We start from the raw sequence: 26,225 nt of genomic DNA, 5'->3' as shown, positions 1-26,225 counted from the left end.
CGTATTCAGATTACAGGTATTTTTAGTAAAAATGGGGATTAGTTCGCAGGATTACAGTTTTAATGCATTTTATGATATTATCCAGGGTTCTAGCTAGCGCAAACTTGCGGTACGTTCCATTACGCTATAATTTTGGACCGTTACGCTTATTTTCAATACACTGCAATCAACCGTTTCTGCAGCGCGACTCCAGTTTGAAGCGTGAGCAGTTTGAATGGCTCGTGGCTCTTTGATTCGCTGCTCTTCAGAAGCGGTAAGTCTGCTTCTTAACCCCTCTGAAAGCCATTAAAATATCATGAGTCACTTTTGTGTGGATTAAAGTCACTAACTGTAACTCTGGTCTTGTTGCAGTCGAGAAAGGAGAATCGTCCTCCGTTTTGTCACAGCTCACTGTGCGGCTCTCTGAATTAATAACGCTCGGAATTAATAACTTCAAAACGAATTGCCACTTTAAATAAAATGACACCTCTTACAAATGTTGCAATACAGACAGTAAACTACAATCGACTAAAACGTTTTTTCCTCCCAAAATGGGACGTCTTGCATTCTTTATAAACCTGACCTGCAGCGCAGCTGCAAGAGCTCAGCTCATAGGTATGGAAAGACATTCATGCCAATAATAATGTCTGAAAGAAATGCTTTTGACAAAAACTAACAGTTTATCTCTGTTTATGTCCAGAGATCAAGGATCCACCATGTAGAGTTTATTATATCCAGAGTTTAAGGATCCAGTAACCAATTTCATATTTATTTACTTTAAGACTCAATAAAAAATGTTGTTCAATTTCAATTTAATCAGCTTATAAAGTGCCAAATTACAACAAAAGCCGTCTCAAGGTGCCGCACACAGAACAGTTCAACATAAAAAATTAAATAAAAAAAAAAAAAAAATTCAAAAACCACGTCAAACCCCTGGTTCCCCAGTAACTCATCAGTTCTTTCAGGTTTCACTTTCATATCCGATACACATGGTCTCTGGACCAAAACCATCTGTCCAGTTTGCACGAGTGGTCTGTGACCCTTGTGATGCAACAGTAAAAACCTTTTCACCACAATAACTCAGAGGTGCACTAAATTGATACAATATTTTTTGTGTTAATAATACCTTACTCAGGAGGGGCAGAGGTACACAGAAGTACATCACTTGCTGGAATTACTGGTGACTTTCTATCAGCTTGAAATCATCTATTGTTCTCCAATCTCTGCAATTAACAAGGCAGTTTTGGCTAAGAACCACAGCTCCCTGGTGGGATCTTCATTTCTGGACCATTCTCTGAAGACCCTAGAGATGGCTATTATACCAGAAGCTTTTGTTCCCTTTCTCATCCTTCACTTTAACTTTAGTAGATCCCCTAGACCACTCTTGTTTGGAGCAGTATAGGAAGATGGAGCAAATTGCAATTTTTGTGCTACTTCCAGAAGGTTGCTGTGAGCTTCTGAATCTAAAAGCTGGTAGGAATGGCTTTTATGCAGTTATAGAAGTATTGCACAATATTGGAATTCCATTATGGGCCCACATGCAGAAGTTCCCACATTTCCACATTGCATGAAACATCCATGTCCAAGGGCATTACATTTTTTTTTTCCATGATTGGCTAATTAGATATTTCCTTTAAGCTAATGAAGTAGCCAATGAACACACTTCCCATCAAGTCAGGGAGCAGGCACTGGTCCTGTATATTGCTGGCTCGCTGCATCCACTACACTACAGAACCGCCCTGGATGCCAATCACCCAAGCACACAGTCCCTCCACTTCTACCTTCTTAAAGTAGCCATCTTCTTTCTGCAGCCAGGTGATACATGAGTGTTCTCTTCACTTGCTACAATCAGCGTATTCGCCCCAATTACCACCATGATGCCACAAGAACAGCCCCGTATGTGCTGAGATGGAATCAATGCCCCTTGCCATAAATCTTTATCTTCAGCCTATGGGACAATAAGCTATAACCATCTGCTGAGTAAACCATCCTTGATGGCCAAGTTTACTATTTGATTGTAACAGGTTGTCAGAGTTAAAGAAAAATCTTGTTTATCTTCAATATGTATATTACATAGTTTTATAATAGTCAAGCTGTGTAACAATCATGCAAATCAAAGAATTAGACACTTCCTGAAGCATTCCTTAATTTTTGTAGCATCAAGTTTGATGCAACTTTTTTTAACCACCTGATCACAGCTAAAGTTATGGCCGTTTTATGGCTGTTTACTGTTCAACTATTGCTTTATAGAGGTATATATATGTTGTAACTACAGTACAGTGCATCCAGAAAATGTTCACAGTGCGTTCCTTTTTCCACAGTTTATGTTACAGCCTTATTCCAAAAACAGTAAATTAATTTTTTCCACTCAAAATTCTACTCACAACACCCCATAACGACAACATGAAAATTGTTTTTTTTTCTCCAAATGTATTAAAAATAGCACATGTACATAAGTATTAATACCATTTGCTCAATACTTTGTTGATGCACTTTTGGCACCAATTACAGCCCCAAGTCTTCTTGAATATGATGCCACAAGCTTGGTGCACTTATGTTTCGGCAGTTTAGCCCATTCCTCTTTGCAGCACCTCTCAAGCTCCATCAGGCTGGATCGGGAGCATCAGTGCACAGCCATTTTCTCAAGAGATGTTCAATCAGATTCAGGTCTGGGCTCTGGCTGGGTCACTCATTCACAGTTGTCCTGAAGCCACGCCTTCAATATCTTGGCTTCGAGGTATGGTCATTGTCCTGCTGAAAGATGAACCGTCGCCCCAGTCTGAGGTTAAGAGTGCTGTGGAGTAGGTTTCCACCGAGGATGTCTCTGTACATTGCTGCATTCATCTTCCCTCAATCCTGACTAGTCTCCCAGTTCCTGATGCTGAAAAACATCCCCACCGCATGATGCTGCCACCACCATGCTTCACTGTAAGGATGGTGCGTGGTTTCCTCCAAACATGATGCCTGGCATTCACACCAAAAAGTTCAATCTTTGTGTCATCAGATCAGAGAATTTTGTTTATCATGGTCTAAGAGTCCTTCAGGTGCCTTTTGGCAAACTCAAGGCGAGCTGCCATGTGCCTTTCACTAAGGAGTGGCCTCTGTCTGGCCACTCTACCATACAGGCCTGATTGGTGGATTGGTGCAGAGATGGTTGTCCTTCTAGAAGGTTCTCCTCTCTCCACAGAGGAATGCTGGAGCTCTGACAGAGTGACCATGGTCACCTCCTTGATTAAGGTCCTTCTTCCCCGATCATTGAGTTCAGACGGGCGGTCAGCTATAGGAAGAGACCTGGTGGGTTCAAACCTTTTCCATTTACAGATGACGGAGGCCATTGTGCTCACTGGGACCTTCAAAGCAGCAGAAATGTTCATGTACCCTTCCCCAGATTTGTGCATTGAAACAATCCTGTCTTGGAGGTCAAAAGACAATTCCTCTGACTTCATGCTTGGACAGGTGTGTGCCTTTCCAAATCATGCCCAATCAACTAAATTTACCACGGGTGGATTCCAGTTAAGCTGTAGAAACATCTCAAGGATGACCAGTGGAAACTAGATGCATTTGAGCTCAATTTTGAGCTCTTGAGCTGTGAATACTTATGCACATGTGATTTCTTAGTTTTTGTTTGTTTTTTAAATAAATTTACTTTTCACCTTGTCATTATGGGATACTGTGTGTAGCATTTTGAGGGAAGAAAACTGAATCCATTTTGGAATAAGGCTGTAACATAAAATGTGGAAAAAGTGTTGTGAATCCTTTCTGGATGCAGTGTATAATAGCAGCAAGCACAACACTAGGACACCGAGTGAAGGTTTTATTTTACAGGCTGGATCGACTGACCTTCAAACCTTCAGTTAAAAAACAACCATAAACACAGTGAACTTTGGCCTGGATAATGTGCAAAGATACGGTAAATACTGTAATAATGATGTGTAGTGTAAATGTAATATATGAAGCAAATTAATATATTTCTCAAATACAGAAGACATTCCTTGAACACAGGGTGTACAATAAGCCAAGTTTCCACATACACGATAATGACGACTGTCCACGAATACACCAGGTCAAAGATGTTGTGGTGAATCTTGATCACATCCTGCCAACTCGCAAAATTTCTTCTAAGACAAACACCATGACATTATTGTGAGGTAGATGTGATTCTTCACAACTGAACCAAGAACCTCCATGATTTAGCACAACACCATCAAGGATCCAGTAACACTCCATTGGTGGACACTGCTGCATAACTTGACAGGAATATCCAAGAATACTCAGGATTTTGCCTTCAGGATGGGAGCAAGATTAAGTTCCACGACAGTTTTAAACAGTTTAGACGGCTGCGGTGCCATCAGGACTTATCAAAACTCAACAAGACCTTTCCCAGCACTTGTCACAATTTGATAGTCATAATCATGTTATGTTATGATCAAATTTCATATATGTGGGAACAGTAAAATGCACAAGAACAATAGGTTATTCAGGGTCAAACAGCTCGTATGTGTCCCAGGTCCCTTAAGTTGGATGGACCATTTGGTCCTGCCTAATACAGGTTTTTGACAAATAAAACACTTCTGATCTGAAGATCTCACACCTGTGTGAATTTACCACACCATATTTTGTTGGTCTGTAAATTAAAAGGGTATACATGATAAGTCATTTGCAGTTTAGTAAACTTTAATGCACCAGATTATTCAAATAAATAAATCATTTTGCTAATGCAACATAATGCGTACATGTCTGCCACCTGCTGGACATGTCTGGGGTTGCTGTAGTTAATAATCTGATCATCATACGCATCTTGAGATTAGCCCATTTGACAGTTTCCTTCATGTCAAAAGCCTGGGCCTCTGCATGTATAACATTAAAAAAAGTAAGAATACAAAAATACACCCCTGTGTTAAAAAATTCTTTATTACAAAATTGTGAAAAATGCATAAAGTCGCCCAACCCCCTCCGAAGCCAAATAATTCTTGCATAATTTCAATGATTCTCATGAATTGGTTTGCATAGAGCTCAATTTGATTCCAGATAAGTCATAAAACATGAAATTTTGCTTTGTTTTTTAAAATAAATCAGCTGTTTGATAACTTGTAAAAGACTCAAAATATTACCTGCAACCATCAAATAGTTTCTTTGACAAGGCACATCAGCTGGTATTAGATATTTACAGTCTGTAGACTTTTCAACATCTACAGCTGACACAGTGTTCAGTTGTTTTTAGTGTATGATCACAAACAAAAGTGTCATTTTATAAGAAAATAAAATAAAATAAACGTTTTACCAGTTGCCTGTGTGACACTGTGCTTATCTCTACACTCTGGTCATTCCCTTGACTACCTAGAAGAAGTGTGCAATTCATATGCTACAAATAAATGATTGCGCACGAAATGAGAGAAGTGTGCAGAGATTAAAGCGCAAAAAAAGAAAGAAGGTGGAGCTTGTGAAGAAAACTAATCCGGTATCATGGTGAAAAAAGTTTTTTTTTGCCATTAGGTCTCATAATGCTAAATGTCAAACAAACATGTAGAACACACAAACAAAAAAAAGCCCTTAAAAGTCTAACATGTCCTACTAACCAACAAAAGACGGTCATATGTCGAAAGAAATTCTTTGATGTCTAAGTATCTTTGGCAGAGCTTTGATGTACAGTATGTGTGATGGGAGAGTAGTGTAAACTCATCTAATACTTTGCATGAACTGAAACATTTAAACTCCGTTTTCACTTTCATGGATATGCATCCCGGAAGGTCACGGTCCATAACCGCGATAAAGCAGCATGTTAAGATCACTGTCCTCGCAAATCTGATGATGTAACATACCGGATTTCTACCATGTGACATGTACAAAATCACCTGTTGGCGGGATGGAGCGTATAGCTTTAGCACAACCCTGGTGGTTCCAGAAAACCTCCCAGTGACGTCATGCCATGTACAACAACATTATGGGCTCCATGGAAATGCAAGGAACTACCAAAACATCTAAAAAGGTTCACAACTGAAGGTTCTTAACCTATTACCCAACTGTTACTGTAGTACATACCAGTGGTGGGCACACTTCCGATAATCCGATAACAGATAACTATCGAAGATAATGTTTTCATTATCGGATTATCTTTTTAGATAAATTTAAAAACCATCATCGGACTAATTATCTTCCGATGAATTACCGTCCGATAACTTTTAGACGGATAACGTACTAAACTAAGTTGAACAGTGAAAAACATTTTTAAAACTGTTAAAGCTGTTGAGACCTACCTGTTAAATGTTTCCTAATAGGCATGTTGTTCTACCCTCTGCAAACAGAAACCACTTTATCGTCTGTAAGCAAAGGAGAACTGGTGACCAAAAATAAGTCATTTCCTTTAACACCATACTAATATAATCACAATGTCACCAAGTCATCCAGAGGCATACATGTTTAACTTATGGGTCAAATTTTAACCACTCATTTTAGACAAGTTATTTAAAATGATTGTCATGTCTGAAGTTTATAAAGTGAAAATATCAGATATATGTTTTCGTTTTAAAGTAATGTGCTAATTTTTAAGGTTTTGTGAGCACATGCTGTGCCAGGCAGCAATGTATTATGGGTAGCATAAGGTAATCTCAGATGTTCACGACAGGACAAATGCATTTCAGACACTGTTCAGGATCCACAGATAACAGCATTAAACTCTAGTGCCTAAAGCTCTCGTGAATATATTCTCTGGGTTTATAGACGTTAGTGTATTTGCGTTTGTTAAATTCCACGCATCTTAAATGTAGCAGACATAGATTATCTGGAATTTGACATTTTTTCAAGGCCGCTACTGCCATCTACTGGCCAGGAGTGTTCATGGCAGTATTAAACGTCTGGGTCCATGGCTGCTCTCAAAAGTGTTGGTATTGTCCATTGTCCAGGCGCTTTTTGTGTGCATATATTTGTTAACTTTGTATTCTAAAACTACGGTTAGAAGTAATTCTGACACGAACGAGGTTGGCACCATGTTTTTAGTTTTTGTGGAAGTGACAAGAGAATAAGGCTCCTGATTGGATAGAATTTTAATCAGTACCACCACCCAAAGGTTTGGCAGACTAATTACAACACATTTATACGGTTCGATGTGGATGGATTTTTTTTTTAAACGACGTAGTGTGGATGAAGTTTCTTCCCCAAACTGAAAGGGTAAGATATTCTGTTTTACAAATACCTGACAACGTGTGTACATGGCCTTATGTCTGTGAAAGGGACTATATAAATAAATTTACTTACTTACTTACTAATATTGAGTGGACGTTTTACAACATCATAAAAGTTTTAAAATATGCAATTGCGATGACACTTCCAGGGCTCCGTAAAAATGCCTGTTTTTACAAATAAAAATGGAATACTTTACAAAAGCACATTTATCTTTAAACAAACACACGACACGTCACATTAACGTGTTGGTTTACATAATGGATTACTGAACCAATCACTGTTTAGCACTTTTACCCAGAATGCTTCGCGGTCTGTGTTTGTTACAAAACCTCAGAATTAGTGCCTTATTCAACATTAAAAGATATGTTATATTTTAACTTTGAACAAATGACAGAATTGACATTAATGGAGTTATTCTATCAGTATTTTCAGTTAAGTTAGTATGACTTTATTTTTCAAAACCTCCGCCTGACCGGAGTGTTGAAACTGATAGGGAGCTGGCCTTATGGCTGCTCTTGGTGTGCCTCTGTGGTGGGAGTGTTGTTGTAAACAAGAGCTTCCAGCAGGAGCAGAATGTTGAAAGAAAAATGATTATGATTAATAAAGAGTTGATTTCGTGGGTGCTCTCAGGATTTGTCTGTGCTGTTTCCTGCAGGGGGCAGCATGGTCAAACATTCTTGCTTATTCTTTAGGTCTTTTACCGCTTTTGATGCTTTCAAAAGCGATCGTGTTAAAAATCAATTTCAGCTCTTTAGTAACGCAAATGTCCCATAGACAACACTGGAATTTATCGGTTATCGATTATCTGTAACTTCCGATACAGTTTTGGGTGGTTTATCGATTTATCTTTATCAAAGATAACTTTTCAGTTATCTTATTATCGAAGTTAATTTTTTGTTATCTGTGCCCACCACTGGCACATACTAAAGTAAGCCAGGGAGTAGTAGGTATACAATCCGGATGTACTACTCCAACGCCATCCTACCTGTCCTTCAACCAGGATCTTTACAAATGACGTACACGTGCATACCCAACAAATGCTACTAATTTTTTTTTTTTTTGCAATGGTAGAGTGTTTAAAAACAGTTTCTAATACTTAATAAATGTATAACTGTACACTGCCATGGCTCCTTGGATGCCACTACACTCTTCATCTATGTTCTCTAACGTCTTTTAATTTTCCCAAAATGTTCTTTGGTTCTCACACTCAAACTGCCTATCAAGATCATTGGTGTCGTGTTGGTCTGCTACTACTACTAAATGCCTATTGAGTATCTGGATACCTAGACCTTCCAGAACTCGCATCTATCAAAGTGAGAACGGGGCTTTACTCTACTTTTAAGTCCTCGTGTTGCTGTGCTTGTTCCAGCAAAGCTGTTTCAATGACAATAAAACCATCGTTACAAAGATTTAAAAACATCTCAGGAAGACTACACATTCAAATTTATCTCACCGTGGTTTATGTCAGGAAAAAAAATTACATTAAATAAATTCCAACCTCTAATCAATATATATATTTCTGGGATTTGTCAAAATAAACTCTAAAAGTAATGTTTTTACACACTTTAGAAAATAACAGATCCCAGTAAGAATCTAACAAGAGATTGTCCCATCATTTGCATTCAACAAGAAAAGCAAATGTTACACACATAACAAAAGGAGAGAAAAGGGTATCATCCCTTTTTGTCCACTTGGGGTGGAAGGGCGCAAATCATACCACAGCTCTGATGACGCAGATATTTGTCCCGTCAGTGTCCTCCTGGACAGCTGCACAGAACGAACACAGAGCTGAGGAGCAGAGAACCGCCTCTTACTGGTACCAGGGGGTCTTTCGGACCCAGTGGAGTGTGAAACCTGCATCTGTCCGGATCTTTATGGAAGCTGCCTCGGCCTCCCTGACCGTCTCCTTCACTGACTGCATCAGGTTCTGAGCATTGTGAACCAACATCTCCGTAGCCTGAAGGAGAAGAAGGGAGACAATGTCATCCGACACATTCAAAACAAGGCAACTTGTGGCTGAGCATCCCACACTGCCAGCAGCGCCCCCTGGAGACTAAATGCTGCTTTGTTTTGTGCGCTTCCTCACTACAGGGACCCAAGCCCACTAACCAAGTTCGGTGTTGATACTTCAAAGTGTTGCTGTGATATGACATCACTTTCTTCAGAATTATTTCTTTTAAAGGGGAATTCTTCAACCTGAGCTTGATTTTTAGGTGTTTGCAGGATCACCTTTTCAGGTGGGACCAAAACTAATTCAATATGTGCAATATTGATTTAGAATATAAAAAACATTTATAAACATAGAGAAGACTATGCCTGTCATGAACAAAGCTTTAGAGCACTACAACATCAGTTCCAAATTCTGAGCCTTCTGGGAGATGATTCCCCTTTCCAAGCTGGTTCCAATAATGGATCAGTTGATGGTTTGTCAAGTCACTCCCATTTTTGTGACCTTAGATTAGAAAATCTTACTGATGATGATAACATTGAACACTTTCCAATGACCTTCGAATGACTTTGCAATGGCTTGTCGACTGGGTTTTTCATCTTGTACCATTACTTACAGGCAAAGAAAGAGGTGCATGTACACATGGATATTGTTGATTCTGGTGACTATGGAAAAAGTCAAGTCTGGAATTTTTCAGAAATATATAAATTCTGAGGCATGGAGGCAAAGATTCCATTGGTGAAAACCCTAAAGAGCAATATGCACGGTTGTATGGAAAATGCGTGCATCCACAAGGTAAATTTGTCCAAGAAATTAGTGAACTATAATCATGAACAATACTAGAGAATCCTCTCTCAAATTACACGCCTGGATAAAAGACCACAATCCACATTTAGCTGAAGCGGCTACAAATCCGACAGATGCGTTTTGGAGCTAATTTGCATGAAAACTGAAGGACAGTTGCAAAGTAGTCTCTCAGCACCAACAGGGGTCAACTTCAAGTGCAAGAAAACCTTCTAAGCCAGCTAACGGGTCTCTACAATCCTTTATGAAACCGTTAATCTGTTATCTGTGTAGAATGGAAGACGACACAAAGCCAATGTGTCCCAAAAAGTCAAAGACAACCCAAATGTGTTGGGTGCCCCAAAGGTGTATGGAACAGAGTTTAGGGGAGGTGATGGTCTAGTGGTTAAGCGTTGGTCTTGAGACCAGAGGATCCTTGGTTCAAATCCCAGCCTGACCGGAAAGTCACTAAAGGCCCTTGGGCAAGGTCTTTAATCCCCTAGTTGCTCCCGGTGTGTAGTGAGTACCTTGTATGGCAGCACCCTCACATCGGGGTGAATATGAGGCATTATTGTAAAGCGCTTTGAAAAGCGCCATCTGATGCAGATGGAAAATAAATGCAGTCCATTTACAATTTAACAGAGTGTGAAACTGGACTCAGGAACTAAAATGACTCAAGTGAGATCTAAACCCAAACAGTGCTTGGGTTTTAGAATCCCTGTCAATATTACTCAAATGCAACGTGACGACCAAACTTTGGCATCCCCTTTTCAGAGCTAATGAGAGAAAACACAGAGATGAAGTGGGCAGTTGCAGTCATGAGGATTTCTTTCTGAAAAGTGGAATCCTTTACAGTCAGCAGGGGTCATAGGTTTAGCTTGTGGTTCCAAAAAGATTTATGGAAATTGTTTTGATCTTGGGGCATTCTGTACTGTGGGCTTGGACATCTAGGGAAGCATGGAAGTACAGTGAGGTAAAAAAGTATTTAGTCAGTCCCTGATTCTGCAAGTTGTCCTACTTAGAAAGATGAGAGAGGTCTGTAATTTTCATCACAGGTACACTTCAACTGTGAAAGACAAAATAAGAAAAAAAAAAAATCCAGGAAGTCACATTGTAGGATTTTTAAATTTATTTGTAAATTATGGTGGAAAATAAGTATTTGGCCAATAACAAAAGTTCAACTCAATACTTTAACATAATCTTTGTTGCAATGACAGAGGTCAAACGTTTCCTGTAAGTGTTCACCAGGTTTGCACACACTGTAGCTGGTATTTTAGCCCATTCCTCCATGCAGATGTCCTCTAGAGCAGTGATGTTTTGGGGCTGTCGGTGGGCAACATGGACTTTCAACTCCCTCAACAAATTTTCTATGCGGTTGAGGTCTGGAAAATGGCTTGGCCACTCCAGGACCTTGAAATGCTTTTTAACGGAGCCACTCCTTCGTTGCCCGAGCGGTGTGTTTGAGATCATTGTCATGCTGGAAGACCCAGCCACGTTGCATCTTCAATACTCTCACTGATGGAAGGAGGTTTTGGCTTAAAATCTTATGATACATGGCCCTGTTCATTCTTCCCTTAACACGGATCAGTCATCCTGTCCCCTGTGCAGAAAACAGCCCCAAAGCATGATGTTTCCACCCCCATGCTTCACAGCAGATATGGTGTTCTTGGAATGCAACTCAGCATTCTTCTTCCTCCAAACACAACTAGCTGAGTTTTTACCAAAAAGTTCTATTTTGGTTTCATCTGACCACATTATATTCGCCCAATCCTCTTCTGGATCATCCATATGCTCTCTGGCAAACTTCAGACGGGCCTGGACACGTACTAGCTTAAGCAGGGGGACACGCATGGCACTGCAGGATTTAAGTCCTTCTCTGCGTAGTGTGTAGCCTTTGTTACTTTGGTCCCAGCTCTCTGCAGGTCATTCATCAGGTCCCTCCGTGTAGTTCTGGGATTTTTGCTCAGTGTTCTCATGATCATTTTGATCCCATGGGATGACATCTTGTGTGAAGCCCCAGATCAAGGGAGATTATCAATGGTCTTGTATGGCTTCCATTTTCTTACAAATGCTCCCACAGTTGATTTATTCACACCAACCTGCGTGACTATTGTACAACCCCTGGCAAAAATTATGGAATCACTGGCCTCGGAGGATGTTCATTCAGTTGTTTAATTTTGTAGGAAAAAAGCAGATCACAGACATGACACAAAACTAAAGTCATTTCAAACGGCAACTTTCTGGCTTTAAGAAACACTATAAGAAATCAGGAAAAAAAATTGTGGCAGTCAGTAACGGTTTCTTTTTTAGACCAAGCAGAGGGAAAAAAATATGGAATCACTCAATTCTGAGGAATAAATTATGGAATCATGAAAAACAAAAGAACGCGCCAACACATCACTAGTATTTTGTTGCACCACCTATGGCGTTTATAACAGCTTGCAGTCTCTGAGGCATGGACTTAATGAGTGACAAACAGTACTCTTCATCAATCTGGCTCCAACTTTCTCTGATTGCTGTTGCCAGATCAGCTTTGCAGGTTGGAGCTTTGTCATGGACCATTTTCTTCAACTTCCACCAAAGATTTTCAATTGGATTAAGATCCGGACTGTTTGCAGGCCATGACATTGACCCTAAGTGTCTTTTTGCAAGGAATGTTTTCACAGTTTTTGCTCTATGGCAAGATGCATTATCTTGAAAAATGATTTCATCATCCCCAAACATCCTTTCAATTGATGGGATAAGAAAAGTGTCCAAAATATCAACGTAAACTTGTGCATTTATTGATGATGTAATGACAGCCATCTCCCCAGTGCCTTTACCTGACATGCAGCCCCATATCATCAATGACTGTGGAAATGTACATGTTCTCTTCAGGCAGTCATCTTTATAAATCTCATTGGAACGGCACCAAACAAAAGTTCCAGCATCATCACCTTGCCCAATGCAGATTCGAGATTCATCACTGAATACGACTTTCACCCAGTCATCCACAGTCCACGATTGCTTTTCCTTAGCCCATTGTAACCTTGTTTTTTTCTGTTTAGGTGTTAATGATGGCTTTCATTTAGCTTTTCTGTATGTAAATCTCATTTCCTTTAGGTGGTTTCTTACAGTTCGGTCACAGACGTTGACTCCAGTTTCCTCTCATTCGTTCCTCATTTGTTTTGTTGTACATTTTTCGATTTTTGAGACATATTGCTTTAAGTTTTCTGTCTTGACGCTTTGATGTCTTCCTTGGTCTACCAGTATGTTTGCCTTTAACAACCTTCCCATGTTTGTATTTGGTCCAGAGTTTAGACACAGCTGACTGTGAACAACCAACATCTTTTGCAACATTGCGTGATGATTTACCCTCTTAAGAGTTTGATAATCCTCTCCTTTGTTTCAATTGACATCTCTCGTGTTGGAGCCATGATTCATGTCAGTCCACTTGGTGCAACAGCTCTCGAAGGTGTGTTCACTCCTTTTTAGATGCAGACTAACGAGCAGATCTGATTTGATGCAGGTGTTAGTTTTGGGGATGAAAATTTACAGGGTGATTCCATCATTTTTTCCTCAGAATTGAGTGATTCCATATTTTTTCCCCTCTGCTTGGTCTAAAAAAGTAACCGTTACTGACTGCCACAATTATTTTTCCTGATTTCTTATAGTGTTTCTTAAAGCCAGAAAGTTGCCATTTGAAATGACTTTAGTTTTGTGTCATGTCTGTGATCTGCTTTTTTTCTACAAAATTAAACAACTGAATGAACATCCTCCGAGGCCGGTGATTCCATAATTATTGCCTGGGGTTGTAGATTCACTCTTCCCAGCCTGTTGCACATCTACAATTTTCTTCCTGGTGTCCATAGACAGCTCTTTGGTCTTGGCCATGGTTGAGTTTGGAGTCTAACTGTTTGAGGCTGTGGACAGGTGTCTTTTATACAGATAACGAGTTCCAACAGGTGCCATTAATACTGGTGATGGCGGAGGACAGAAGAGTTTCTTAAAGAAGAAGTTACAGGTCTGTGAAGCCAGAAATCTTGCTTGTTTGTGGGTGACCAAATACTTATTTTCCACCATAATTTACAAATAAATTCTTTAAAAATCCTACAATGTTATTTTCTGGATTTTTTTTCTCATTTTGTCTCTGATAGTTGAAGTGCACCTATGATGAAAATTACAGACTTCTCTCATCTTTCTAAGTAGGAGAACTTGCACAGTCAGGGACTGACTAAATACTTTTTGGCCCCACTGTACTTCTACAAAAACAAAAACAAAAGCCTTCTACTGGTCAAGCCTGCTTGCACATGTAGCCCAGTTCTACAAAGTTGCCCTCAATGCCAGAAGAGTGCCATCAAAACCCCTTCCCGAGCTCCACTGCAGCCGCTTCCAACCATCAGTATCCCATTTGAGTGGTTAGGAATGGACACTGTTGGCGCTGTCGAACGAGTAAAGAAGTAAGCTGATCCGGTTGCAATAACAAACTATGCTACTGGATATCCAGATGTTTTTCCTCTGAAGTTCATAAAAAGCAAAAATCATCAGTTTATCCCTCATTTCTCTGCCAGGGCAGCTCCCCTTACTGACCTGACTGGGTCAAGATCCCCTAATTAATTTCAGTGGACAGAAGAAGCAGAGGTGGCTTTCCATAACATTCAACGGTTCCTCAGTAAGATCCCAGTCTTGTACAGTCCAGATTTCATCTTGAGAACATGAAGGACACCAATAGAAGGATCTGATACCTGACAATACAGCCATTCCACTTCACCATACATCAGATTCCACGCAAGAACAACTGTACAGCAGACTACCTCTCTCTCTCCCACCAAGAAATCCAAAGGGGGAATGATACCGTAACAGAAGTATTCATCCAGTCAGTAACATACAGATTTCAAATGCAGCTTTATGGCTTTAACTGCTCTACCACAGCATTATCATTTTTTTGTTTTCTTTGCAGCTATTACATTTGCATAGGTCTGAGCTTCTGTGAGTGCTGTGTCAGTCCTCCTTCCTGGTTCCGCCAAAAGAGGTGGCTGAAGGTGGAGCCCACAGAGGCACAGTGAGTGGACCTGCCCAAGAACTGCATCAGCATGTGGGCATAGGGTTCTTTTTTTAATGGAGTTGTAGTTATTGTCCATGTTGTTTTTTCCCCTTTTCTGTCTAATGGGCTGATCAGCCGGGACATATATACATTTCCCTTCTGTCTCAGTTTGTTAAGTCAGTTTGTTGAGTTCATGTCTGATTTTTGTGAGCACTGTTTTTGAGTAATGTTTATTTGACCTCTTAACTGTCTGTGCCCATTTTCATGAAGCAGTCTAATCTTGTTTAGTCAACTAAATTTAGTCAACTAATATTTTGACATTAGTTGTTGCACAAAGGGCTTAGTCGGCTAAAGTTTCACATTACCCGACTAAAGTTTTTATCCTGGTACAGAGGAGGCTAATCTTATTTTAGTCGACAAAACTTCAGTGTCTTACCTCAAAAATGGCATCTATTATGTACCACCACTTGATGGAACACTCAAAAGCACCGCGACGCCGCTCATATTCCGCAAAAATAGAAAGTGACGACTTTCATGTGATGTGTTTGTGACAGTTCTCACATTAAGCACAGGGTGTCGCTGTTATGCCGTGCAGCGCTGTGTTCACAAAAAGGCTTGACAGAAGTATAGTTGAAGAACTGCTAGGCTAAGAGCTAAGCGTGTCATTCTGCGGTTCGTATGTGTCTGTAAATGTTAATAAAGCCAGTTAAAGAAACAAAAGCTGGATAGTTCATGACAACAACCAACCCAGAAGTAAACAAAACTGTTGTGCATTGGAGACGTTTCTTGGCAACGTTGCTCGCTGGGCCCATCCAAATAGTCGACTAACGTAAAACGGCTAATCTACAAGTTTAGCCGTCGATGTGAAACAGTGATTAGATGCATAATGTTGGGTGACTAACTGTAGTCGATTAAGTTTAAAAGACTAAAATATCAGACTGCTTTATGAAACCAGGCACTGGTCAGGTATTATTTTACTTCTTTCTATTCATTTCTATTTTTGGTTTGCTTTGAGTAAGAAAAACAAAACAAAAAAACATTATTTTTTAAAAGAAAACCTGTCCTTTTGTAGTTTAGCTGTTTGGTCCCTAACAACGTCTATAGGGATTGTCTCTGTGCAACCAGAGAACCAACATTCTCACCTCTTCAATGGCAACAAGAAGCAGTTTAATCTGAGTGTGTTTCACGTGCCTTGCGCCATTACATGAAACAGCCAGTTAGCCTGTGATGGAGTTTGCATTCTATTTTTTGTTTTTGTCCCAAGTGAAAAGGTTGACTTCAAAACATCTAAAATTGGAGCTCAGGTTGGGGGGATCAGTGTTTCCCTTTAAATTCAGTTTGCACATTTTCACAAAGTATCCTGATGAATGGATCAGTAGTTTCAATAATGAACCAACAGACCGACCACATGCAGGTGAACCACTCCCTCTTTGACATAAGTAAGAAGTACTGACCTGCTCGGATTCTTCTTCACTGATGTTGGTCCGACCCAACATGGTAGCCTTGACTGTGGACAGGATTTTGAGCTGTGTGCTGATGGTGGGAATGCGTTCACACACCTGAAACAAAGACAGGCAGAACTTGATGAGCGAAACAAGACTTGTGTCGTCGGGATGCCCTGAGCTGATCCACGGGATCAGACAAGAGCTAAACAGGATTTTACGATGTGCAGTATCAGTGAATCAGTGTTTGCCGGGTTCTCTCCGGGTGCTCCGGCTTCCTCCCACATCTAAAGACATGCAGGTGGATTTGAAACTTTAAATTGTCCATTGGTGTGCATACAGGTGTGAATGTGTTTGTTTGTCTATATGTGGCCCTGCGACATGCTGGCATCCTGTCCAGGGTATACCCCGCCTCACACCCAAAGACTGCTGGAATGAGCTCCAGCCCCCTACGACCCGATCTTGGAAGCAGTTGAAGATGAGTGTGTGTAGTTAACATATACTGTACTTGTGTGTATTTGGGCAGATGCACTAGTATGTCAAATATTACGTTAGTCAGAAAACTCACCCGTCCCAATATTTCAATAAAATGTCTGATCACAAATAAAAATAAATTACAAATAACTCATCCGTTTAGTGTCAGACTGTTCAGATCTGTTTCGCCTTGTGTGCAACTGTCCTACTGCAAACTCTCAAACTGACATCATTGTCACGCGACTACTACAAACACACACTGATGACGTCAGAGGTAAGATGCAAAAGTGACGAGAAAAACGTAGTGAAAACTCATTATTTATTGCTTTTTACAATGTGTGGGAGTCACAAAATGAATTCATTTTAGGGTTGGCGTTTAATGAACCTTAATAAATAAATTAATTTAATTTAGGGTGAGTGACTAACCAACTTTCATTAAAAAGGGGGTGTGCCAACATGCAGATACAACATTTATTTTAATTGTATATTATACTATTCTGACTTCAACAGGGAGTAAAACATTTGTCAAGATTTTGGAAAAAATACGTTGACGTGTAATCAAGAAGCTAATATTTAAAATAGCTTAGTTTAAGCCTATTTAATAACAACTGAATTTAAAAAACCCTAAAACCATCAATATTTTTACATGAATGATCATTCAAGCAAAACTATTATAACATGAGTGTTTAAATAAATAAATAATATAAATTTGAATGTTCCATTGCTGTGCGAGATGGTGCTACAAATCTAAAGTATGGAAAGATATGGACAAAATCACAGTGACACAGATGTTACACGATCTATTCCACAAGGTGCTAATCCTACTTAATAACAAGGGTCAACCATATTAATATTAAGGTATTGTTTCGATCCACAGACACAAGTACATTGACATAATGTTCCACATAATTTGTCCATAGTTGTGGGACATAAAGACATGGCTTACACACTCCCATTGTAAACAGTGGAGCTTCTTTAGGAGACGTTGCTGACCTGGAGCAGGTTGGTCCGAATTCTCTTGTCAGTACACTGTTTGGCTACTTCCTTGGCCAATCGTGTGACTTCATCAGAAGCTTTGGCAATGTCCTTGGCACACTGGATGAGTGCACGCTTGTTCCCGCTGCCGCCACGCACCAGACGCGACATTTCAGCCATAAGCAGAGCCATTCGTTTGGCGGCACCAATGATGTCATTACCCTGTGAGGTATGACATGAACATAATGTAACACCAGACCAGGAAGTAAAACCCGGTCAAAGAGTTTTTACAGTGTTCACTGACTTTGCTGGACCATTTGCGGGCCTCGTCGTGGAGCTGTCGGGCAGCCACCATCATGGGCTCGATAACCATCTCGCCAGCCTTCTGCTCAGGAAACTCCTCATCTTTCTCCTCTGGTGGAGGAGGCCTCGGGGGAGGAACTTCTCCCTCAGGAAGTGGAGGTTTGGGTGGTGCAGGTTCATCATTTAGCTGCAAGTCAATATGAAAGTGTAGTTTTACAGCGGAACTGTGTATGTAGGCTGATGTGGATATTTAATGCAGTGATTAACTGTGGACTTACATTAAGCTGTTCCAGCTCAGGGGGAGGTGGTGGGAAGTCTGGCTCCTGTGGCTGGAATGCCTCTCTGACCTTTGCCACAGCATCAAGGATCTTAAAACCAGAGTCCAGGAAGCCTTTTTGAAGATCTGGAAGTGCAAAACAAACACATATCTTTGAGGGTACAATCACAAAATGTGTAAAAAAATAATAACTAAACTCTTGTCAGCAAGAATGATGTACTTGGGTCCTGGATATTTCCAGCTACTGCCTTCGCGTTCATCACCATAGGTGAGATTGTCTGGCTCAGTTCGTCAGAGGCAGCCTTCACCACCTCTCTAAATTTTGGATCCTCAGAGTTCTCCACTTCTCGTTTGGCCACCAGGAGAATTCGATTGGCTCGGCGAGCAATGCTGGTAGCTCCAGCCACCAGCATCTGAGGTTGGTGGTTCGTCATGGCCATACGGCACTTATCGAGGTCATTCTTGATGGCTTCTTCTGAGGCATCCAGTAGAGATTTGGTATCAATGGCCTCGTCCACCAAACCTAAACATTCAGACTACATTAACACTCAACCTCAACTGAAATCAGGCACTTTGCAGGATCTTTGTGGAACATCACCTGTCATTTTCTCAACATTATCAATCCACTGATTCTTCATCGTCTCAAAATGTTCATAGGCAGCTTGGTTGCCAGGGTTTCTCAGCAGAATACGAGCAGCAGACACAACCTAAAAATGATACCAACTACCAATTCTTGCATCAACAATGAAGAAACACTTCAGGTTGAAGACATACAGTGGCTTGCAAAAGCATTGAGCCCCTTGGTATTTCATGCATTTTAATTTGTTTATGCCATTTCAAATACAAAAAGCAAATGAGGCTTTTCAATATAAACATTTCTAAATTTATCTTCCTTAAACTCGAACTCAAAGCAAATCTCTACAACGTGATAGAAATTAATCTAATGTAGTCACAAAAATCTAAAAGTCAAGATGATAGGTTGCCTAAGTAATGGGCTCCTTTGGTATAATACCTGTAAATAATCAGTTTAATTGCTAGTTTTCTGTAGACAAGTCAGGGGATGGATACATGAACATTTCCAAGTCAGTGAATATGTCTTGCATCAGTCTTGCATCAACTTACATCAGTTATGAAGAAATACAAACAGTATGGCAAATCTGTGTGGAGTAGACAGTTCTCAAAAACTGAGTGACTGTGCAAGAAAAAGAAGAGTGAGGAAAGCCACCAAGACACCCAGAAGACATTTTAGGCTTCTGTGGCTGTGACTGGAGAAATTGTGAAGAGTGCATGTTTTGCATTTTGTATCCCCAGTTATATAGCTTCATGATGAAGTGGCACAGAGGAGGGTTTTATTAAGAAGACTTGAAAATTCAGCTACAATTTACCAGAAGGTACATCTGATATGCGAAGAAAATCCTCCTCCGAAACATATCATGTGAAAGTCAGTGTCAAACAAGGGTGTGTATTAGGACCTAAACTATTTGCTCTTTTCATGGGCGCTGTTCTGCAACTGGCAGAGCCACAGCTGAGTAACCTTGGAGTACAAATAACTTAGCGATATGATGGTGATTTGTTCAACCTACAGCGCCTACAGGCTAAAACTAAGGTGTCCACAGCCTCAGTTGTGAAACTTCAATACGCTGATGATGCTGCTGTCTGCTCGACTACTGAAGCTGGGCTGCAGAGAATAACAGATGCTTTTGTAGAAGCCTACAAACAACTTGGTCTATCACTGAACTGCACTAAAACGGAGGCTCTGTATCGATCTCTCTCTGATACCATCTCCCCACCCGTTACCAGCCTGAAATAACTGTTGACGGAACCATACTCAAGGTAATTTCACACTTTGTATCTTGGTAGCTACGTGGTAAGTGATGTTTCCCTTGATTGTGAAGTAAACAACAGGATCAGCTCTGCTGCAGCAGCTTTCGGCAAGCTATGCAAGAGTGTCTTCAACAACCACGATCTTGAGCTGGAGACCAAAATACGAGTCTATCAAGCCATCATTTTACCAACACTTTTGTGTGACTCTAAAACGTGGACTACCTATCATTATCAAGTGAAACAACTCGAGGAATTCCACCAAAGATATCTTCGGACAATCATGAATGTGAAATGGTATGATCATGTCACCAATGCTGTAGTTCTTGACCGAGCTTGCCTGACATGTACTGAGGCTGTGTTACACCAAAACAGACTGAGATGGTACGGACATGTGGTGAGAATGGATGCGCAATGTCTTCCAAAACAACTTCTCTTCAGTCAACTTTCTACTGGATCACGTTGTGTTGTTGCTCCTAAGAAGAGGTACAAGGATGTCCTTTAAAGAAGTTTTAAAGACTGTGAGATTGCTGACTGGGCTACAGCCCCAGCAGATAGACTGGTTTGGAAGAGAACAGTTTGTGATGGCATCAAGACCTTTGAGACCAATAGACAGAAAGCTGAAGAGGAAAGACGCGCAACACAGAAAGCTGCTGAAGCTCTGAAACAGTTGTCAGACTCCTAGTTAGATGCCTGGATGAATTTCTTCTGGACCGCCATGCTCGTGTTGAGTGGCAGTGATGATTACTTATGCAACCCATGATCTTGGCTTTTATATTTTTAATTAATTTATATCAAATTATAGAAATTTACTTTCAGTTTGAGTCTAAGGAAGATAATTTTAGAAATGTTTACATTGAGAAGCCTGATTTACCTTCTGTATTTGAAACGTCATAAATTAAAATGCGTGAAATACCAAGGGGCTGAATACTTTTGCAAGCCACTGTAAACATTGAATCATGACATACTTGTGGTGTTAGGTCTCTCGTTGACTTGACGGCAGCCTGGATTCCTTCCACTGTGCTCTTGTTGGCTGTGCCAACGGCAGCAGCTTTTTCTGCTGTGGCGCCAAGCCTGTTGGCATGGTTGTCAAAGTTTGCAGCCCGTTCTTCAAAGATCTGCATGATAAAATTAAAATAAAAACCCCAAAAAGGGTTGTTAAACAACACCCTGCCAGAAATGAAAACACCACTAATGAAAGCAGTAAGACCAACTTTGTGCAGCACAGACCTCATCCCTGTTGGGGGTGTCAAGAGGAGCAGTTGCAGCCACGGCCAGCAGCTTGATGGGTGTGGTGGTGTCACTAAAAATGTCTGAAACCTCCTGAGTCATCGTCTCTTGCATCTTCCCTTTCAGGTCCTGGAAGGACAATATGCAAACTAATCAGTAGGCACATGACTAAGCTTACAAATATTAACATTACAGGAGTGGTGCGTGCAAAACACCTGCAACGTTGATCACTCAACTCAAATCAAATCAACTCAACCTTTATTTCTAAAGCACGTTTAAAATGATGGCAGTCGACCAAAGTGCTGTACATAATTAAAAAAATAGGCACCAAGTTACCCTGAATCATAAATAAATGAATTAAAAATAACAATAAATTTACAACAGGCAATAAAACAGATAAAAGACAAAGTAAAATGAGTAAAAAAGTAGTAGGAAAAAATGTAATTTGATTTACTTTAATTTTATTTACATAGCGCCAAATCACAACAAAGCTGCCTCGGGTACAACACATAAGTAAGGTCTAACCTTACCAACCCCTAGAGCAAGCAGACAGGCAACAGTGGTAAGGGAAAACTCCCTCTGAAGATATTGAGGAAGAAACCTCAAGCAGACCAGACTCAAAGGGAATCACGACTAAATGGCTTAATGCTTGTCAATCCACTCTTTAGGATGCAGCAAGTAATAACGGTACTGAAATTACTGCTAATAAGAACAAATTTAAGATACTGGGAGAATTAAATTTGCAGTTAAATGCTTCCGAGTTTTTATTTTTACCCGAAGGTATCGAATATGGCCATGAGGTATTGCAAAGGCTTTTCTTCCATCTGTCTGTGCTCAGCATAAGTCCAGTCCTATTACTGCTAGAGTTTTCAAATTGACGGAACCTTCTTGGGACACAGACCTTGGACAAGTTCAAAGATGGCTAACCTTGACCTATTTTAGGAGGTTAAAAAGTAACATTGTGTACCTAATTTTATGGTATAATCTCAGACAGTGTGTGTTGATGTCACTTCCTGGTGTCGTTAGCTGCAAACTTTGCTTCGTTTTTGGCTAGAAATAACACCTTTCTCACGTATTATGTAAAGGCTAGTGAGAAATAAACACATAAAACTGTAAATGCTGTTATTGGAACCCGATAACATCTCTGGAGTCATTTACAAGACATTTAGCAGACATTAGCGTGCAGGCTAGCTTCTGCTAACTCAAAGCAAACCTTCTATGGAGTTAATTTTGTGTCATTAATACCTGCAAATGCAGAGAGGGTGATCTACAAATATTCCTTGATTTGCACAACTTCTGTTCTTGTCTAAAGCTCATGAAAACACACATACAAAGCCTCCTGCAGACGCCAATAAAACGTAAATAATGTTTTTGATTGATTGATTGACTGATTGAGGGGCTCTATTGAACATGTACAAATTGTGTGTAACACAACAGGATCTTAATAATTAATTAAACAACTGCAAATTATAAAAAAAAGGCTCATATGGCTGAGGGTATTTTAGTATTACGTTATATTTTTATATTTTGGTGGCTCAAGTGATTAAAAAAAAGATAGGTATGATGGTGGAAAAAAATAATTATTTTGTCAAATCCAGTTTTTGTCAATTACTGAAGAAGAAGAAAAAAAATATCAATACAGTACATCAAGTAGATTTTGCACCACAGACACAAAATGTATTCTTAATGATCAATACTTTTCGTAGCTAAGACATTTACTGAAGTAAATTTTTGCCTGGCTGTGTCTCTGCAAAGGAATTCGCTTCTGCACTGTGACCTCATTCACTACTTAGATTTTTTTTTTTTTTTTTTTTTTTTTTTTTTACTTAAACCTATAATTTCTATCATGATACCATCCTCTGTTGCCAGCCAGCAGAGGGAGTAACTACTCTGTGACAGTGTGTGTGAATCTGTCTCTCTCCCAGTTCAACAGAGATGATGAGAATGACTCATCTTACCTTCAAGGCCTCCTGAAGCTGCTGAGCGACAGCGCGTGCCTGAGGGGAGTCACCTTCACCGCGGGCGGCCAGCTCTGCCAGCTGGGCCATGAGCTGCTCCACCTGCTCACACTTGCCAAGTAACTCCTGGCGGCTAGAGCCTGGTAGAGCGTTGGCCAGCCGGCGGCCCTCCGCCACCATCCCCCGGATAGCTGCCTGGCCTACACACATGCACACGGATTAGATCCAAATTTAGTGGAATGACTGAGGGTCACCCAGGGACAAAGTGATTTGATTTTGAAAGAAATCAGTCAAAAAGCAAGGTCAATATTTTCACCTCGATGCTTATATTTGGGCGTATTTAGAATGTCTATTTTAAGGAACTGGATGCAGATACACTTACAATTAAATAGTAAGAAAGTTATACCACCATACCACCAACCCAAAGCGGAAAATAAGAGAGCAGCTGAAGGGACTTACTTACACTTCCAAAAAAAAAAAAAAAAACCAAGCGTACAGTCTAACAAACTAACACACAGCTCCAGTACAGTTCAGTGATTTGTGACCTTTTGACTCCTAAACCAGCAGGCTTCCTGGGGTGACCATGCCTACCACACTCTTTAAAAAAAAAAAAAAAAAAAAACTGGGTGCACAAGTTTGAAATTTTTTTTATCGTCTCCAATCCACATTGGGTCAAAAGTATATATAAAAACTCAAATATATACATATACCCTCACTAATAATAGGTTAAATGTCCTTTAACAGGCTTCATCTCAACCAGACACTTAATATACATCAACAAGCTTCTGGCATAATTCTAGCTGGATATTTGACCACTCTTCTTGGAAAAATTGGCAGATCTCATTTAAATTGGTTGTTTTCCGAACACAGACCCAGCTTTTCAGTGCTGTCCGCAAATTGTCAATAGCGTTGATGTCGGGGCTTTAGGAAGGCCATTCCACAAGCTTAATGTTACCCTGCTTTATCCAAGTTACAACCAGTTTTGATGGGTGTTTGGATTCATTGTCCTGTTGAAACACCCATTTGTGGAAGTCCTCCTACTACATTATTCCAACAACTTTGTATAATGCACCAGTACCACTGGCAACAAACCATGCCCAGAGCATGATACTACCACCACCACGCTTGACAGCTGGTGCAGTAATCTTAGGTTTGAGAGTCACATCTTTACTCCTCCAAACATATACTTACCTCTTGTCATTGTGGCCAAATAACTCAATATTTGTAGATAATAGGTTTTCCAGAAGGCATTTGGTTTGTCCATGTGGGCAGCTGCAAATTTCAGTCAAGCTTGAAAGTGTCGATTTTGGTGCAGGGACTTCTTTCTTGGTCAGCATCCTCTCAGTCCATGGAGATGTAAAACTTACTTCACTGTGGACAGTAACACTGGCATTCCAGCAGTTTCCAGTTCATGGCAGGCCTGAGCCTGGGTGGTTCCTGGATTGTTCCTGAACATCCTAACCAATTTACTCTCAGCTGAGGGTGCCAGTTTGGGTCTTCTTCCAGACCTTGGAAAGTGGTAAAATCCAACAATCTTGTACTTCAGCCCAGTTGTGTGAACCAATGATCTTGATATCTGCAGTTGTTTAGAAATGGCTCCAAGAGGCCTTTCTAACTTGTGTAAATCTACAATTCTCCTTGTTAGATCTTCATTGAGTTGCTTGGACTTTGCCGTTGTTCGGAGTATTGCTCAGTCCAATGAGCGTTGTCAAGCATGTCCTTTTTATGCTGGCAAAGTGAAACTACCAGTTGTAGCCAATTCTGAGCACTAATAAGCAGTTAATAGGCCTTGGCATGTTAAATGACACTGTAGAACCCTCAGCACCACTTTCTAAGAGATTTAAGTGAACGTACGTGTATATTTAAACTTGTATACGTAATTTTAACCCTGTGTGGATAAGAGAAGATCCTAAATAAATTCCAACTTGTGCACTCAAATAATGTACACTGTAGAATCATTCCATCCTGGCAAAATAACGGGTCAAAGACATGATTAAAAGCCCAAAATTACCATGACATTCATGCCCATAATGTGTACATAAACATATGGCCACAACTGTACCTAACACACATACCATTTTGGTGACAACCTGACAGTTAATGTAGTCACAAAATTTTTACGGCACACTCTCCAGTGACCTTTACCTGTGACCTTCTGACCCCAATATCACTAGACTTCTTGGATTCAATTGTGTGTAATGCATATGAAGAGGCTGGGGAAGATTGGGTCACGACAACCAAGGTAATTTTGCTCACAGGTGAAATTTCGTATGACTGGGTGACTCCCTGCATAGAGTGATGTCTAGCACAGAAGCTGCACGGTGGGAAAAAACAGAAGGTAGTTCACGTGAAGTATCAGAATTATAACACACTGTGTTAGGTTGTTCAAATTCAATTTGTCAGAATGTTCATTCTCATTTTTGCTCTCAAATTCAAAAAGACACTAAAACAAGTAAACTTTCTAACACCTCCCGCTTAAAACCCAAAACGTCAGAAGGACAAGTAAACAAGTAAAATGATCTTCTCGCAGTAACAGTTTGAGACAAACTGGGGCATAACAGAAGTACAGAACCACATATGAACATATGCATTAAATCTATATATTTATACAAATAACTGAGTTATGTCATAAATGGAATGATTATCTGCACCAAGGCTCAAAACACTCCATCTTGCAATGAAGACCGTGAGAAAAGATCTAGATCACCCCTTAAATCTAATCATGTATTCCCAGTTTCAAAACCGACCTTCGGTAAACCTTTTATAAAACTCAATCCATCCACAGTAGGTTAGCTTGTTCAAACAAAAGAGGTAAAATAACACCACAGACTAG

At 40.2% G+C, this 26,225-nt stretch overlaps 1 protein-coding gene and 1 long non-coding RNA gene across 2 annotated transcripts in view; one reads left to right on the top strand and one right to left on the bottom strand.

The window, feature by feature from the left end:
• The first annotated feature begins 5,258 nt into the window (after nucleotides 1-5,258).
• LOC117530657 lies at nucleotides 5,259-26,212 on the top strand. The gene is made up of 3 exons (XR_004566414.1): nucleotides 5,259-5,633; nucleotides 22,425-22,429; nucleotides 26,202-26,212. It is a non-coding gene; the product is annotated as an uncharacterized LOC117530657 (long non-coding RNA).
• The window catches only part of LOC117530656 (vinculin), an 83,326-nt gene continuing 65,220 nt past the window's right edge, over nucleotides 8,120-26,225 (bottom strand). The window contains exons 12-21 of the mRNA XM_034193534.1: nucleotides 23,393-23,592; nucleotides 21,435-21,563; nucleotides 21,173-21,322; nucleotides 18,982-19,090; nucleotides 18,604-18,906; nucleotides 18,385-18,509; nucleotides 18,108-18,293; nucleotides 17,822-18,025; nucleotides 16,367-16,471; nucleotides 8,120-9,115 (exon numbers count right to left, since the gene is read on the bottom strand). Of these exons, the coding sequence (XP_034049425.1) occupies nucleotides 8,969-9,115; nucleotides 16,367-16,471; nucleotides 17,822-18,025; nucleotides 18,108-18,293; nucleotides 18,385-18,509; nucleotides 18,604-18,906; nucleotides 18,982-19,090; nucleotides 21,173-21,322; nucleotides 21,435-21,563; nucleotides 23,393-23,592 (1,658 nt within the window). The 3' untranslated portion in view covers nucleotides 8,120-8,968. The remainder of the gene's footprint in view (nucleotides 9,116-16,366; nucleotides 16,472-17,821; nucleotides 18,026-18,107; nucleotides 18,294-18,384; nucleotides 18,510-18,603; nucleotides 18,907-18,981; nucleotides 19,091-21,172; nucleotides 21,323-21,434; nucleotides 21,564-23,392; nucleotides 23,593-26,225) is intronic.

This window comes from Thalassophryne amazonica, chromosome 18, assembly GCF_902500255.1.
Source record: "Thalassophryne amazonica chromosome 18, fThaAma1.1, whole genome shotgun sequence".
Lineage (NCBI taxonomy): Eukaryota > Metazoa > Chordata > Actinopteri > Batrachoidiformes > Batrachoididae > Thalassophryne > Thalassophryne amazonica.
This window is presented reverse-complemented; position numbering and strand designations above follow the sequence as displayed.